Here is a 14,888-nt window from a genome sequence, read left to right as displayed (position 1 = left end):
CCCCGCGAGGGGACGGTATTCTGTGTCCCCTCGCGGGGCTCGCTACGCTCGCCACGCTTCGGGCTCGGTGGCTCGCTACGCTCGCCACAGGTTTATATCCAACTCCATGCCCACTTGGATAGTAGGGGTATGAAAAGGACCCCTTTTTCCCATTGAATTCCATGTTAAAATGGACTCAGTCCATTTTAACATTGATTCCTATGGAAAAATCGGGTCATCGCATCGCATCCGATGGTCGCATGCGATGCGATGCGATGCGATGTACCCGATTTAGAAATCGGCAGCCCAGATACTACATAAGTACCCACATTTTTATTATTTTTAACAATTCAGAATAAAACATTCACAATCACAGATATGGAATCACATTTAGTCAATCCAAATGAAAACATAACGATGAGCAACTTATTTCTAAGGAAGCAATAGACAAAAGGGAGGAAGAGAAGTAGGCAAGAAAAAAAAATATCTAAAATAGTGTTTTTTTCACATTAAGGTTTTTGTTTCATATAAAGCAGGTATGTCCACACTGTGGCCCTCCAGCTGTTGTGAAACTACACATCCCAGCATGCCTTGCCATAGTTATAGCATTCCCTAATAGCAAAACTGTGGCAAGGCATGATGGGACGTGTAGTTTCACAACAGCTGGAGGGCCATAGTTAGGACATGCCTGATATAAGTTATACTACCAAAGAAAAACGACATTGCTGAAAAAAAACAAAAAAACATTTCTCCCTCGGACTCTATATACATAGCCCAGTATCCAATTGCTTGCAGTAATTAACCGCAGAGCAAAAATAGGCTAAAATATACTGCTGGTACAGGTATAAATCGGGCTATCCAATTATAGCCCGTTTTTACTGTGCAGTCAAGAACCCGTATTCGGTTGATAAAACATGGAATCTGGGATAGGTTCGCGATTCCATGCTTAAATGCATATAAATGGGTCTCTGGCAGCTGGTTATCGCAGATTATGATTTGGTTGCCTGAGCCACTCAAGCCATAACTCCTGATATGTGCTACTTATAGAGTCTAATTGGATAGCAATGTGCTGATCCATTACCTGCAGTAAATTATCGCAGCAAAATTAAATACTGGACTAAAAATGAATCCAAATAAAATAAACGATTAATTAAAACAGTTTTCACTTGGATGGTTGGAAGTATTAGATATGAAATTAAGTGACTGAGGGGGCAGACATTTAGTGCTTACAATGTAAAAGTTGCAAAGAGTGCACAGTATTCGAATGACGCTTAATATTTATAATTTTAAATGAGTAAGATAGTTTACATATCACATATTACTTTTAATCACTAATTTATTGCACATTCTTAATGTTATTAGAGTGGAAAATTACCACCAGCAAATCTATGACTTATTGCCACACAAATTACTTTCAGGACGCGTCAATATACGGCATGAAGCACTGTGCACAAGCCTTCCACTCTAATCAGTAACCTGCAGCCTAGGACCCTCACTGTTACAAAAAACCCCTAAACCAATCAACTCCTATCACCATGATACCCATACACAGGTAACATATGTGAGGAAAATGTTACAACTATGGTTGTGTAGCCCATAAAAGATCTTTAAGAAATATGACCACTGACAAGAACACAAAAACAATGTATCACTATGTATTTGGGAGACTGCATGACCATATAGCACTCGGTTGTGAATTTAGTGTGAGGGCACCCAGGCACATGCCCTGTTTTTTAAAAATGTTATGTTAATTTTGAGCTGCCTGTAGTAAGGCACTCAGAAGCATAAGGAAGCTAGTAACAACACTGCTGGGAGATCCACACCACTGCTGAACCAACTGACTGGGAGATAAGTGATCCTATCCCATGCCCACAGCAAGGCACCTGATGGCCAGGCAGCTGAGAACATACCCAGCCAACATTATGTGCTCAGAGCTAGAAGGTCCACGACATAGATGATCAGAGCCGAATCCTGTGGGGTTTTCTTGTCTGGTCAAAGGGCCCTTCTCTTATGCACAAGGACATTAATCTTCAGAGGTTAACACTTAGTATTGAATTCTCTGAAAAGTTTAGATGCTCACGAAAAAACGTTACCCACCCATGTATAATGGTGTATTAATAAAATTATTAATCTAAACCCTCAGTAACAGGTCTAGAGGAGCAGATTTTATAGAGAAGTACTAAAGTTCACAGATGAGTAAACCTTGTGACCCAGTACAACTCCCTATGGAGCCTTGTGACTTGTAAGGAAAATATTGTCAACTGTAAGACCAGAGTGTTGTAGTAGAAAAATATTACAAAAGGAAATAAGGAGTATATAGTGATACTAGGAAACTCCCCCTACATCAAATCTTTCATAAAGCGAAGATATCCTTATCAGGATACGAACGCTCACTTCCAGTAACACAGAGCCCTGGATTGTTTGGCGATTTATGAATTTGAAAACCATAATGTTAGGACAATAACTGACCCGGCCAAGCGAAAGGCTTCGGAGACTTTAAACTAGTAGGTTGATGTTCACCAACTGAAAAAATCGGTGGCTATTATCAGCAAGGTATAAAACTTGCTATTGTACCTCATATCTTATGACATGAGATCTACGAACCCTTTCATTCTGGGATCTACTTTTAAGAGGGAAGCCCTTGTTACAAAGGGCTTCCATACTTATTCAGTACAGATGCAAGCAGGGCAGTTCCTGAAACAGAAGGTTTCTAAGAAGTGCAAGGAGCCACTGCTGCCCCAAAAAAATAAATATAAGAATATATCGTAAAATACACATATATACATAAACATACGTATTTCTATAGATACACATCCTTTTGTATCTTTTTTTCACACAAAGTTACACCAGACCTGGCGAAATTGCTTACTTACACAGGAAACTGAATATTTCCCTAAAAAAAGGTGAACTCTACTCTAAATGGATGACAGAATGCTGACAGAAATTCATGTTAACAGCCCCCACTGTCCTATCAAGAAGGATACCTATACATGTATAAATACCGCTACACATATTTAAAGCCTAGTTTACAAATGGAAGGCAATATCAGGGAAGAAAATAACACAAAGTTCCAATTGTTGCCTCCTTTTCACTCCCCAACTTTAGCATCAAACCAGCTCCTAATATAAGAGCAAGATGAGCAGCTCCTTATTTAGTGTGGGGTCAAAGTGGTGTTTGAGAGACAGTGGTCTACCGGTTGTTCTGTACTAAATCGCAATTTGCAGGACAAGAGGGGAGGGATGGGAACATACCTCAAAACGTTTTTGTTTTCAAGATCCTGTCTTGGGGAAGTCCAAGCTCGGACCTGTTTCAACTCTTATGTGAGCTGCATATAATAGGAGCTGCTGCTGGGGGGAGAGGGAGCACAATTCACTTCCCCTACCCTCCCCCTGCAAGATGTGCTGTGGAGGGGAGAGAGCTGCTATGGGATAACCCTGCCTCTTACTCCTGTATCATGACCTTCTGACTTGAAGCATGTGTGCTAGCAGCACAAATGTGCTGCCGGGGGAGAGAAAGAGCACTAGGTCATGGCGCTGCACTCTCCCCTGCAAGTTGTGTCCACCATTGCACGGTTGTTGAGTACAGGGTGAGCGCACTATTGTGCCTCTGCTTCCCCCTGCTATATGCCGCCATTTTGCACACAGTAAAAAGCTACACCTCTGCCATTCGACTACCCCGCATGGAGGGAGAGAGTATGCAGCGGTGCCTCTCCACATTAGCAGCAGATTGCAGTATATTGCCAGTTAGGGGAGCCCACTAGGGAGAGCATGCACATGGTGGTGCCTCTCCTACACTTGTCTATATTCAGCCACCTATGTTCCCGGGATCCCCAGCTAGCAGCCGGAGGGCTGCTGGGGCTCCATCTCAGCAGCACGCTGCTGGATGTAAGTTCGCCAGGGACTGATATCCCTGCAGCCGAGGATCTGAGCTCCAACCCCACAGGGTGAGACCAGATGCCGGGCAGCTTCCCTCTTAGCAGACTGATATGACGCAAATGGTCAGCCTGTTGAAGTTTGTAAAAAAGCAAAAATCAATAAAGAAAATAACAAAATCACCCTGGAGCTCCAGATGATGTGACCGGCTCTCCCAGGCACATTTCGAAACTGGACTGTGGAGGTGGGCATAGAAGGGAGGAGTAAGTTACACAATAAAAAAAAAGTGCCTGGCTCCACTAATCACCCATCTATCCCCCAATTGTTAAGACTCTCAGGAACCCTAAGGATGAAAGAGAAATTGTGTTCTTTATAATATTCGTAATATCTAATGTGGTGATATTTATTTACGCCATATGTGCATTTAAAAGGTTATACTAGGGCAGGACCAATAAAATCTTTTAAGTTAAGAAGCTCTATTAATTCATGATTTACAAGAGAATGTAGTATTAGGGAGAGTTAAGTATACTATTTTTGCATAATGCGAGATATGGTATGGATCATAGGGTCGACCATAATTAGGTCAACCCTAAAAGGCTGACATGGGAAAAAGTTTAACATGGAAATGTTCATCCAGGAGGTTAGGCTACTACAAAGGAGGTTTAGGATAAGGGATTCTCCGTATCGTTCTTTTGACCACTGGCACCATAACCCGCCGGGATATCATATGTATCCCCTTTAACCTATATCAAAAATCTACAAGTTATCATGCCTATTGGCACATACAAAATAGTATTTCATAATATTTTCAGGCACAAAATGATTTTTTATAAACGACTTTGATTCCATGCCCAAAATATCTCATTATTGTATGCAAACATTCCAAAATACGGAATATTCAGATATCCCAAAATACTCCTGGCCCAAGCATTTTCGATATGAGAGACCTTGAATAGCAATAGAATGCACAATGACAGATATTAAGGCCACGGTCATCTTAAAACCCTGAAATACAAAATAAATAAGTAAATCAGTATTGGGCCTTAATATAATATATCCTAATCAAAGAACTGAAGTAAATGGTTCTGAAGTGAGGACCAACAGATGCAGCTATGCTTTTCGATGCAGCTCATGAGGCGATTGGCTCATAAAAGCACAGTGAGCAGCGATATTGCCACATTGAGATTCCGTGCTGTGGGTTAGACTTAGGCTGTGGGGAGGGTTAGGCACCAATGCTGGAAAGTAACAATGTTATAAAAAAAATAGAAGTTTAATAGTTTATTTTTTAGCAATTAACAAAATGCAAACCGAATGAACATAAGATAAATCTAAATCAAAGCAACATTTGGTGTCACCACCCTTTGCCTTCTAAACAGCATGCAGTCAGTCAACACTCCAGTGGTCAGAATGCTGGTGTAGAAAAGACTCCAGTGCCCAGAATGCCAACATTGAGGAGGATGGCGATGCCAGAATACCAATGGTAAGTGCAGTATGCAGGTCATGTTAATGTTGCTAAGTATATGATGACTATTTTTGCTTAATAAATGTGCTTTATTTCTTCATTAAGCCTGGAGAGTGGCATAAAAGGGTGCTTCTAAGGATAGGCTTAGGGGGGTATGCAATGTGCCGTTGCTATTTCCGACGTGGGAAATTGCGGCGGCTCCCTATTCAATGCTGTCATTAACGACAGCATTGATGCGGGATCCAGGGCCGTTTTCGCAGTCACGCCTCCCTTTGCGCCCATCGGCAGAGGGGACATTGAATCCCGTCTGTCGTTGAGCGGTCGATCTGACCGCAAACGGGCCAGGATCACGGCTGTCGGCAGGGATCGACAGCCGTGATCCCAGATTGCATACTCCCCTTAGTCCATTTTCCAGATAATTCAACGAGAAATCTGATATTTATTAAAATAAAATTGATACAGAAACAAACAAAAAAAATAAGGAAAGTAGTAATGAAACAAAAACATATAAAAGTAAAACACAAGCTTTCCTCATTATGTAATTTGTTGCTTAGTAACAATGTGATATTACCTTAAAGGACAATGTCCTGGACACCTAAAAGAACAACTATCCTTTGGGCAAGGTGAGTTTTCAAACTTGGCACGTTCTCCAAACCAGTGACCTGGCATGTAAGCTGCTGCTGCACTACAGATGGCAGTGAGCTACATCTAGAATGGCACAGTATATCCGCATTTCATAATGTAAGCTCACAGGATATAGATGGGTGCTACAGGTTTATTGAATCCACAATGCTATCATCTTTGGTGGGGAGCACACTAAATAGAATGTGTGGAAATCTGGGGAAGTACAGCTCCTTTAGAACCTTCTAAAAAGAGTTGCAAAAGCATAGAAATTGTATGCAATAGATTAATAAAGTTAGTTTGCCAATACACAGTAAACTATTGAATTTAAAAACACCAGTTCTTCAATTTCATTGAGAGTGAATTAAAGTCTAAAGTTCAATCTACAGTATAGTAATGTGCTGTACACTAAGGGATCTTGTTCTGTAGTAAATTTAAATGAGTACTTATACTACAGTAGCTGCCACATGACAATACCTAAACTAAAATAAATTCCTAAAAAAACAAGCATTAAAGAATGTATAGATTTTAAATTCAGCAAATTAGTTAAACACAGTTGAATTAAATTGTACTGCAAAGCCGACTACGAAGTGGAAACCAATATACGGATGTGCCCTAATACATCTTTGCTGCAGTCATACCAAACAGCCCCTCTTGGCATGTCATGTCACGTAAGAAGCTTCTAGCATCAGAAGTCTTTTTTTGTAAACTTGCAATGTGATGCAACTACAAGGAGACTGTACTGTGTGTGGCGGAGTCTCTGGATCTGTATACAAAGTGCTATAATGTAGCAGCTACAGCTTTTATGATACAAGTTCTGTTCAGTATACACACACACAATATACAAGTGTATTATATGAAATTAGTCAGTCTCCTTGTGTGTCCCAGACATATTGTATTGCAATTAAAATGCATCTTTGGCAGCTTACTCACGCTGCATGGCATATTGGAGGTTAGATGTATGGGGACATAACCGTATCTTAGTACACAACTGGTACACAGTACATAATCTGTAGAATGGAGGACTTTGTGAGATCAAAGAGCAAAAGGGTCATTCTTCCTCATGACTTTTTTGGATGCAACATACCAGAGAAAGTTGTGTGAGGCACTAGGGAGTCATCTAGTAACATACAGCCCCTTCTCTGAAAGACCAGTCCTTCTCAAATTAAGAGAACTCACTGAGGTATATTTTTCAACATACTATATATATGCTTTTGTGTCAGGTACCCAATATATTATTGGACTGTAATAATAAACATGGGCCATACAATAAAAAGGACAAGGGGACTAGACACAAATGAATTTAGAAAGAGGATTCTGTAATATTGTTGATAGTAAAGTTATTTTAAAAAATATATATGAAAAGCAATATCATAACTAAAATCATGTTAGAACAGGGACAGTATTTCTTATGATTACGCAGTCTGAGGAAACAGGAGAACTGGTGTTTTAAAATTGACTTTGTATTATATTACAAGTCCAGTGTGTGCACCTCTCCCGCTAAAAGCCAACTATCTGCACTGCACCCAATGTTAAGAGGTTAGTAGATAACTGCTCATGCCAAGCGGCCAAAGCTATAATAGCACATGTCAGTGATCTCGTGCATAGAGGTGGAAAGGAAGTACCTGGATGAGGGAGTGGCTGCATGAAAACTGCAGATTTAGAGCAAGGCAGAGAAGCTTCACAGACACAGAATGTAAAGGGTGGGAAATAAAAAACACAAAGAAAGACCATGAATAATGGTGTAAAAAAGAAACAAATGACTGACAAAACATGAATATAGTTACACAAACTATAGTCTACATGACCTGTTTAGAGGTCAAAGTGAACAACTAAAAGATCGGTCAACTTATGATATACAGATGTAACAGCCCTCATCTATCCCATGATGCATAAGCACGCATCGCAGGAGCGACTTGCCAGTTGTGAATAGTCACACCTTTGATTAGAGAATGCATTGATAATGGGACACGCGTACGATTATTCTCATGCGCCTGTCTACAAGCACAATACATGCAAAAACCATCGCGGAGGAGACTATTTACACGTTAGTTAATGGTGGCTACATCTGTATTCCATTGACATTTAATAACAAAGAAAGTAATTACTGCAGCTGTACTTTATTATTATTATTATTATTGTTGTTGTTGTTGCCACAAGGTTATAGATCTATTAATTCCTTGCATTTCATAGACTGCATTTTTTAATTTAGTTTTCATCAAGTACTGTATTATTAATTATAAATAGAAACCTCATTCATCGTATACAAGATTTATCATGACACACAATAAAACCTGTAGCAATGTTGGCACTGCCACATGTAAAATCTGTACTTGCCAAGAACTGGGTGGTGAGAAAATTCATGTCACACACTCATTCAGAATCCTGCAGAATTATAGCCACGGCCTGCCTTGTAGCATGATGTTTGATTGAATGATCTATAAAACTATTCTAAAAACTGCACTACTTTGTGCTGAACCAAAACCATATTTACAATAAAAATTAGCATCTTGAGAAGCTATTATTTTGTGCAAAGCTGTTTCATGTAGGACATCATACTAAGCCCATTACATTTATATGCAAAGCCAAAGTGGGTTGAGAACACAGGAACAGACAAACCACTAACCTGGGGAATGCTGGGAAGTGGCAAGGGAGGTCATGGAATTGGATAGGTTAAGGTTAGCAGTAATACTGAGCTGGCTCTGCACAGCTGGAGGGTAAGGTGATGTGGGTGTTAGCAGAGACTCCTCACTGGTTTCTTCATCAATTACAGGCAAGTATTTGTCAATCAAGGCATCAAGAAACTTTACAATGAGCTCTGCATAGTCAGGGATTTGTGTTTGCTAAAGAAAAAAGAAAACGAGTAGTCAAAAATTATCAACATTTTTATCTCCTTTACTGCCGCCTATCAAACACTTAAGGTGCCCATACACGGTACAGTTATTGTATACAATATCGAATTGCATAGGTTTTGCAATGCAATGAGAGGAGATGAGATCTAGTACAAAAAGTATGTGCTGCACATACTTTTTGTACTAGATTTCGTCTCATCTCATCGCTTTGCAAAACCAATGCAATGAGATGCGATATTGTATACAATAATTGTACCTTGTATGGGCATCTTAATACAAACATTACTGAAATATCTGAATTCAAAATTCCAGGTGACCATACTAGCTGTAACTGAATCAGACATTCAGGCTGCTCTACATGTGTACTAAGTGGCTGAACTGATCTGTTTCTGGCCAGTTTATTACTGAAATGTCTTGCTCTTTAGCATATAATTATTATTACAAACTAAAATATGATGCAATTAAATTCACTTAATACAAATACTTTTGCATGTTGCTTTCCAAAGTAAAACTGCCAGACAGGCTTTAGCTTGTATTAGCTATTCTATTATAAATTCTGAGAGTGATAATTAAAGATGGCAAAATTGATCTCAATTTGAGTTATCAAATCAGTTCATTAAAATCAAAAACTCTCAAACATGAAGGTAGAAAAAAAAAAACCTCTCAGTGACAGGCAGCAAAAAAAGAAATAGAAATAATCCATATTGTCACCACCATTACAACTAATCTTTAGGCAAAGCCATGCTTCAGAATGCTGTACTGTTATGTCTGTACAGAGGACTTACTATCAGATGTGACTCAGTAGAGGCCCTGGCTTTGCTAGGTATTCAGGTTACACATGGTTCTCAGGCTAATATGAGATAGAATTCAGCAAGAACAATATATTCAAGCTTAAATGACTAAGCTTTATAACATTTTCATGGTTTTCCCATGTAAAGTAAATGGCAAATTTAACAAAGTAGCTTTGACTGCTTGAATTTAAAGGACATGTGAATGAATTGTAATGTAATACTTTAAGTATGAAAAAAGGCAGGAGTGTACTATAATGTCTACATGTTTTACTGTGATGTTGCTCTGAAACAGCAGCGAAATAACCCAATTCAACAGCCTCAAAATCCCAATCTGGCTGCCAACAAATCTATAAACCCTCTCGTCGGGCAAAAGGATAAACAAACTGGTTCAAATCAAACATGCATTTGTATTGATAAACATGAACAATATACTAGATGTTAGTAAAGTGCAAATATATTACTTGCATTTATGTAGAGACTTAGTCATACCTTAGAAAAAGGTCCAGCAAACCTCCACAAACCATTAAATCCAAAACCTACAATGGGAAAAAACAATATGCAATTTAATGACATTATTAAAAACATTTTAGCAATTGTACTTAAGCCTGCAAGTCTGAACACAGAAATGTTAAAGTTGAATATTATGAGCTATAGAGGGATATTTATTCCCCTGCCGTTATTTCCGACAGGTGAAATAGTGGCGGGTGCATATTCAGTGCTGTCTTTCTAGACAGCATTGAAGAGGCATCTCGGCAGAAAGGACCCAACTTTAAAAGCAGTTGGGCCTGGTTTGCCAAGATTGGCCGTGGATTGTCAAGCTCACGGCCGTATCTCGACGATCCATGTCCGTTTCTCGCAGATACGCCCCCTTTTTCGCGCTAGGCAAATGGGACATTGAATCCCATCTTACAGTAATGGCAGTACATGTGGTTTTAGAGAAAAGGGGGCACATGTGCAGACTCTGTCTGGGACCCCTCCTCTGTAACTGGCAGCGCTGTAGACTATGGGCACTAGGCTCTTTAGGGGACACTAGCACTGTATATTATACTGCTCATGCATGAAAGGCAGACAGAATGGCAGCTGCGCCATTTTTCTGGTGATTTCTGCAGCACTGATGCTGCTGACACAGTGTTCCAGAAGATATATGTAAAAAAAAAAAAAAAAAAAAAAGGGGGTGTAGGGTGTGCGGTGTGTGTCCCCCTGGACCCTTTGTGCAATGCACCCATTATAGATACACCAGTAATGTCTGTGATATCTGAGGAATTGGACACAATCCTGGCAATACACAACTAAGAAGCTGTATTGCCATAATAATCTACACAAGCAGCACAAAGATCAATAAACATGGAGATGTCCGCTTCGAAAAATCCAACCCCACCCCAATTCCCTAAGAATGCCCTATTACAGGGCTTACCTGTAGTGATCCCCAATTTCCCCCACGTACCAGTCACCCAGCCCTGTGCCAGTGTTTGTTAGTTCTAGCCACAGTACAGAGTGTGGTCTTAAGAATCTGTGGCCAGCTCATGGTACACAAAGATTCGACTCAGGTAGAATGGAGAGCCAAGGGCAGGGGTAGCAGAGGGAGTGCTGATGAGCACCCCAGCCCCAAAAACCCTCCAACATTAAAGGAAAAAAAAGAAACTGCTACTTCAACAGTATAAAGAGATCGCAGCAAAAAACTGTGTAGTTACAGTACTGTCTACTCCAGGACAGTTCTCACTACATCCCAAGGTATCTCAGTGTCTCCCAGATACAATAAATGAGAAATAGTCTCCCTTTAACATGTCAATTAAAACAATGTTCATTAATGGGATATCAAAGCTTCCCATGCAGCAAAAAGTATTATTAATTGAATAAGCACTTTTCTAGAACTGTATTATATATAACAGTCATAGTGGGGTATTCAATCGCCGGCGACTATCTCCCCATGGGGGAGATGTTCGCCGGGCCCTATTCAATGCGGTCTTCCCCGATAGCATTGAGCAGGGTTTCTTGGCAGAACGAGCACGACTTCAATAGCTGTCGGGCTCGTTCTGCTGAGAACGGCCGGGAAGTGATGAGCTGCCGGCTGCAGCTCGCCTCTTCCCGGGCGCAACTTGCGGCCATGCCCCCTTCTCGCTCCCCGGCAGGCGGGACATTGAATCCCGCCTGCATGTTCTCGGTCGAGCTGACTAAGAACGGGACAGGGTCACGGCAGTCGAGCTTGCTTGACCTAAACATTGACTACCCCCCTTAATATTCGGAAGTTGCAAGAATCGTTGAGAACAGAAGTGTTTTGTCAGAAATTGTATACTTGGTTGAGTTTTGTTTCTGGACTATCAGCACGCAAAATCATTGGATTTTAAGGGCACTTATTAGACACATACAATGGTAGAACGTTTAAATACAACTTTAAATATAACATGCTGCATTCTCAAATGAATTATCCCCTGTGAAGGCCTTTTGTTGAAATATCCTGTTATAACAGTACTGTATATGTCAAGTAAATTCAAAAAATCTCACGCAATACAAAAGTAAGTAAAAAAAAAAGTTTTGCAGTAATATGCAAAAGAATTTTTAAACAAAAAAAAAAAGTTTTAAAAAAATGTGCTGTTATCATGTACTGCCATGTATGAGACACACAGAACTAGTATGATATGTACTTACTCTGTAGGTAAGATGGCTGGTACTGTGGAGGAGACTCTTCATGGTACACCACACTTTGCACTATCCCATGTATCGGATTCAATAAATTCGGATCTTGACACAATGATAAAAGGGTGTTGATCTTAGAGTCCAATAAATTGTGCCTAAACAAAAAAACGAAACAAACAAAAAAAAACAATTAAACCTTTACAAATTACTAAAATAAGTATTCAACGTAATCAAAACAATGCAATAATATTTCATGCAAACTTCTAACCTACACAAATATTTAACAATTTAAAGATTATTCAAATAGGTCAGACCTCTGGTACATCCACCTGATCAACATGCTCACAATGTTAACATTGACGACATTGACGTAATGACTTCTACTTCTGTGCCTGACCCTCCTGGAAATGTTTACATAATTACAATGTCCAGAATTTACCATTCTACTGAAATTCACAACTTATGAAAGGATTTTCTTTTCCAATTCATTTTTAAAACTGTAAGAACAGCTAATTTTTCAGTTCAGATGTGGCCGCTGCTGTAAAGATTTACACCCACGATTTCATGATAGCGAATAGGATCGACCCCATAATGTTAGATAAGTGACACTATAGAATAGTAACGTAGTAGTAATATAGTAATATAAAACATGCATGTCACAAGTATTCCCAGTTATCCAATTAAGAATTTACATTCTAGACCAGTGGTTCTCAAACCGTTCATGTTTTCTTCAGGTCGCCTAACCGATGCACTAATTACAGACGGACACATTTTAAAATATCCACAGGTGGAGCTAATTATTTCACTTGATTCTTTGAAGAGCCGTTCAAAACATGCACTATGGCCCTTATTCTGATTGTCAGATGGCTGCGTGTTCGGTCGGACGGCCGATGTATTGTGTTGGCGCATGTGCAGAAGCGTTTCTGTGCATGTGCGGACGCCGCACACGTCCGAATACGGCGTGAATTCCGTACAAAAAATGATCGGTCGGAACAATCCGAGCAGGGGGTGGAGAGGGGCGTGAAGAGCTGTTTAGGCTTATTAACATATGCGTACGCCCCGCGTTTCATGGGCGTTCCCATGAAAGTGCTGGGCATACGTATGGTAATCCGGCCGTGACGCACGTGTGGGGGGCGGGCAGCTGACATAGCCGGATGCCAGCTGCCCGACCATATCCCTGCTTTCGCACTGAGAAATGTCCGAGTCTGGAGCACTCAGAGCTGTCTGACCGCTCGTTCCATCATTCGATGGTCGGCGACCATCGGAGGATGGGGGAGGTTCCCACAGATGGGGGAGTTGTTCACATGAAACATCCACTTGCGGTCCGTTCGCTCGGCCTCTTGCAGCATTCGGACAGTATGAGCGATCCATGCGGTAGGCGGGGCAAAGAACACTCGGTGGCCATCCGAAAATATGCATCCGTCAGAGTCAACTAGCATAAGGGCCAGTGTGGGGTCCTGAACACTGCCTTTGAGAACCTGTGCTCTAGACAGTGTGGCAGCAAAGCAAAGGTGCTTTTGTTCACCAGAAGGTGCAAAGATATATTCAGTAGCAACTGGTAAACTAGTATGTAGTTATGAACATTAGCTTCTCATGCAGCAAAGGTGTGAACTATCTTGGTACGTATTACTAATTTTTGGAGTCACTGGCATACAGATACACTCTAACATGATTGCAGAAGCTGTGAAAAAAATCCCTACTTGACACATCCAATCCTGTGTGACAGCTTGCACCCAGTGTCTTTCTTGTGTGAATATGCAATTTAATTGCAATGCGATGTGACAAAACTGTTCCAAAGAATGTACTGGTTAATTAAAAATGCAACACTATTACGATATTTTTTTTAACACCAAGTTCTGTTCTTTGACTACAAATTCAGATTTGTTCAAAGTTTGAAATATCAAATTACTGCATTCTCAAGTGTATTTGTTGTGCCACAGAGTCATTAAAACGTACATTAAATGTGAACTGTTGCGGCTAGGTGTATGAGGACACATACTTTAAATAAGGGGTTCTTAACCGTCAATTTCTTTCAACATGTATCGGGAAATCGGACCAATTCAGATGTGTTTGACATCCCCCTTGGGTCTGCACATTGGACCTGCTGCCCGTCCAACCTCCGACTTGGACCCTCTCCCGCCAGCATGGAACAGGGTCGCATGCGATACATTGAATGTGAAAGGACTGCATGTGATGCATAGCATGCGATCCGGCCACCCAGGAAGGTCACAGGTGGCTCAGGGGGTGCGTATACATCGCAGTAGTGTATCGCCACCATAAGATTAAAGAAATCCACAAAACAAACTTTCTATGGTACTTGAGTACCTCTGTTTTAAAACATCAGCTTTATACGGGTGTGGTATATGGTCCCGATAGTTGGGATTCTGACGGTCATTAGCCCGATGTCAGAATCCCGACTGGCTGGACTCAGATAGCGGGGCAAGCGAAACAATGCCCCTTGCGGGCTCGCTGCGCTCGCCAAGCTGCGGGCACGGTAGCTTACTGCGCTGGCCACCTATTCTATTCTCCCTCTATGGGGTTCGTGGACCCCCAGGAGGGAGAATAGCCGGTGGCCATCGGGACCCCGAGTGTCGGGGTTTTGACTGTCGGGATCCCGACGTCGGGGTAATGACTATCGAGAAACTGTCCGGCACCCGCTTTATACTAGGTATAATAA

General features: G+C 40.9%; 2 protein-coding genes across 10 annotated transcripts in view; one reads left to right on the top strand and one right to left on the bottom strand.

Moving 5' to 3' along the window:
* NF1 (neurofibromin 1) overlaps positions 1–14,888 on the bottom strand; it is a 234,410-nt gene that overhangs the window by 4,733 nt on the left and 214,789 nt on the right. For 4 of the 9 annotated variants that reach the window (XM_083174172.1, XM_083174176.1, XM_083174173.1 and 1 more), the window contains 4 exons: positions 12,224–12,366; positions 10,067–10,113; positions 8,561–8,777; positions 268–7,613 (listed from right to left, as the gene is read on the bottom strand). In XM_083174172.1, the coding sequence (XP_083030298.1) occupies positions 7,435–7,613; positions 8,561–8,777; positions 10,067–10,113; positions 12,224–12,366 (586 nt within the window). In that variant the 3' untranslated portion in view covers positions 268–7,434. Of the gene's footprint in view, positions 1–267; positions 7,614–8,560; positions 8,778–10,066; positions 10,114–12,223; positions 12,367–14,888 lie in introns of those variants that run through there. The other 5 variants (XM_083174174.1, XM_083174178.1, XM_083174179.1 and 2 more) reach the window with 2 other exon arrangements.
* The window catches only part of EVI2A (ecotropic viral integration site 2A), a 56,571-nt gene continuing 46,878 nt past the window's right edge, over positions 5,196–14,888 (top strand). Inside the window, exon 1 of the mRNA XM_083174181.1 lies at positions 5,196–5,331. The gene's annotated coding sequence lies outside the window, so the exon portion shown is untranslated. The remainder of the gene's footprint in view (positions 5,332–14,888) is intronic.

This window comes from Crinia signifera, chromosome 2 (genome assembly GCF_055691185.1).
Source record: "Crinia signifera chromosome 2, ASM5569118v1, whole genome shotgun sequence".
NCBI lineage: Eukaryota > Metazoa > Chordata > Amphibia > Anura > Myobatrachidae > Crinia > Crinia signifera.
The sequence above is the reverse complement of the archived record's forward strand: the minus strand, read 5'-3'. Positions and strand labels throughout refer to the sequence as shown.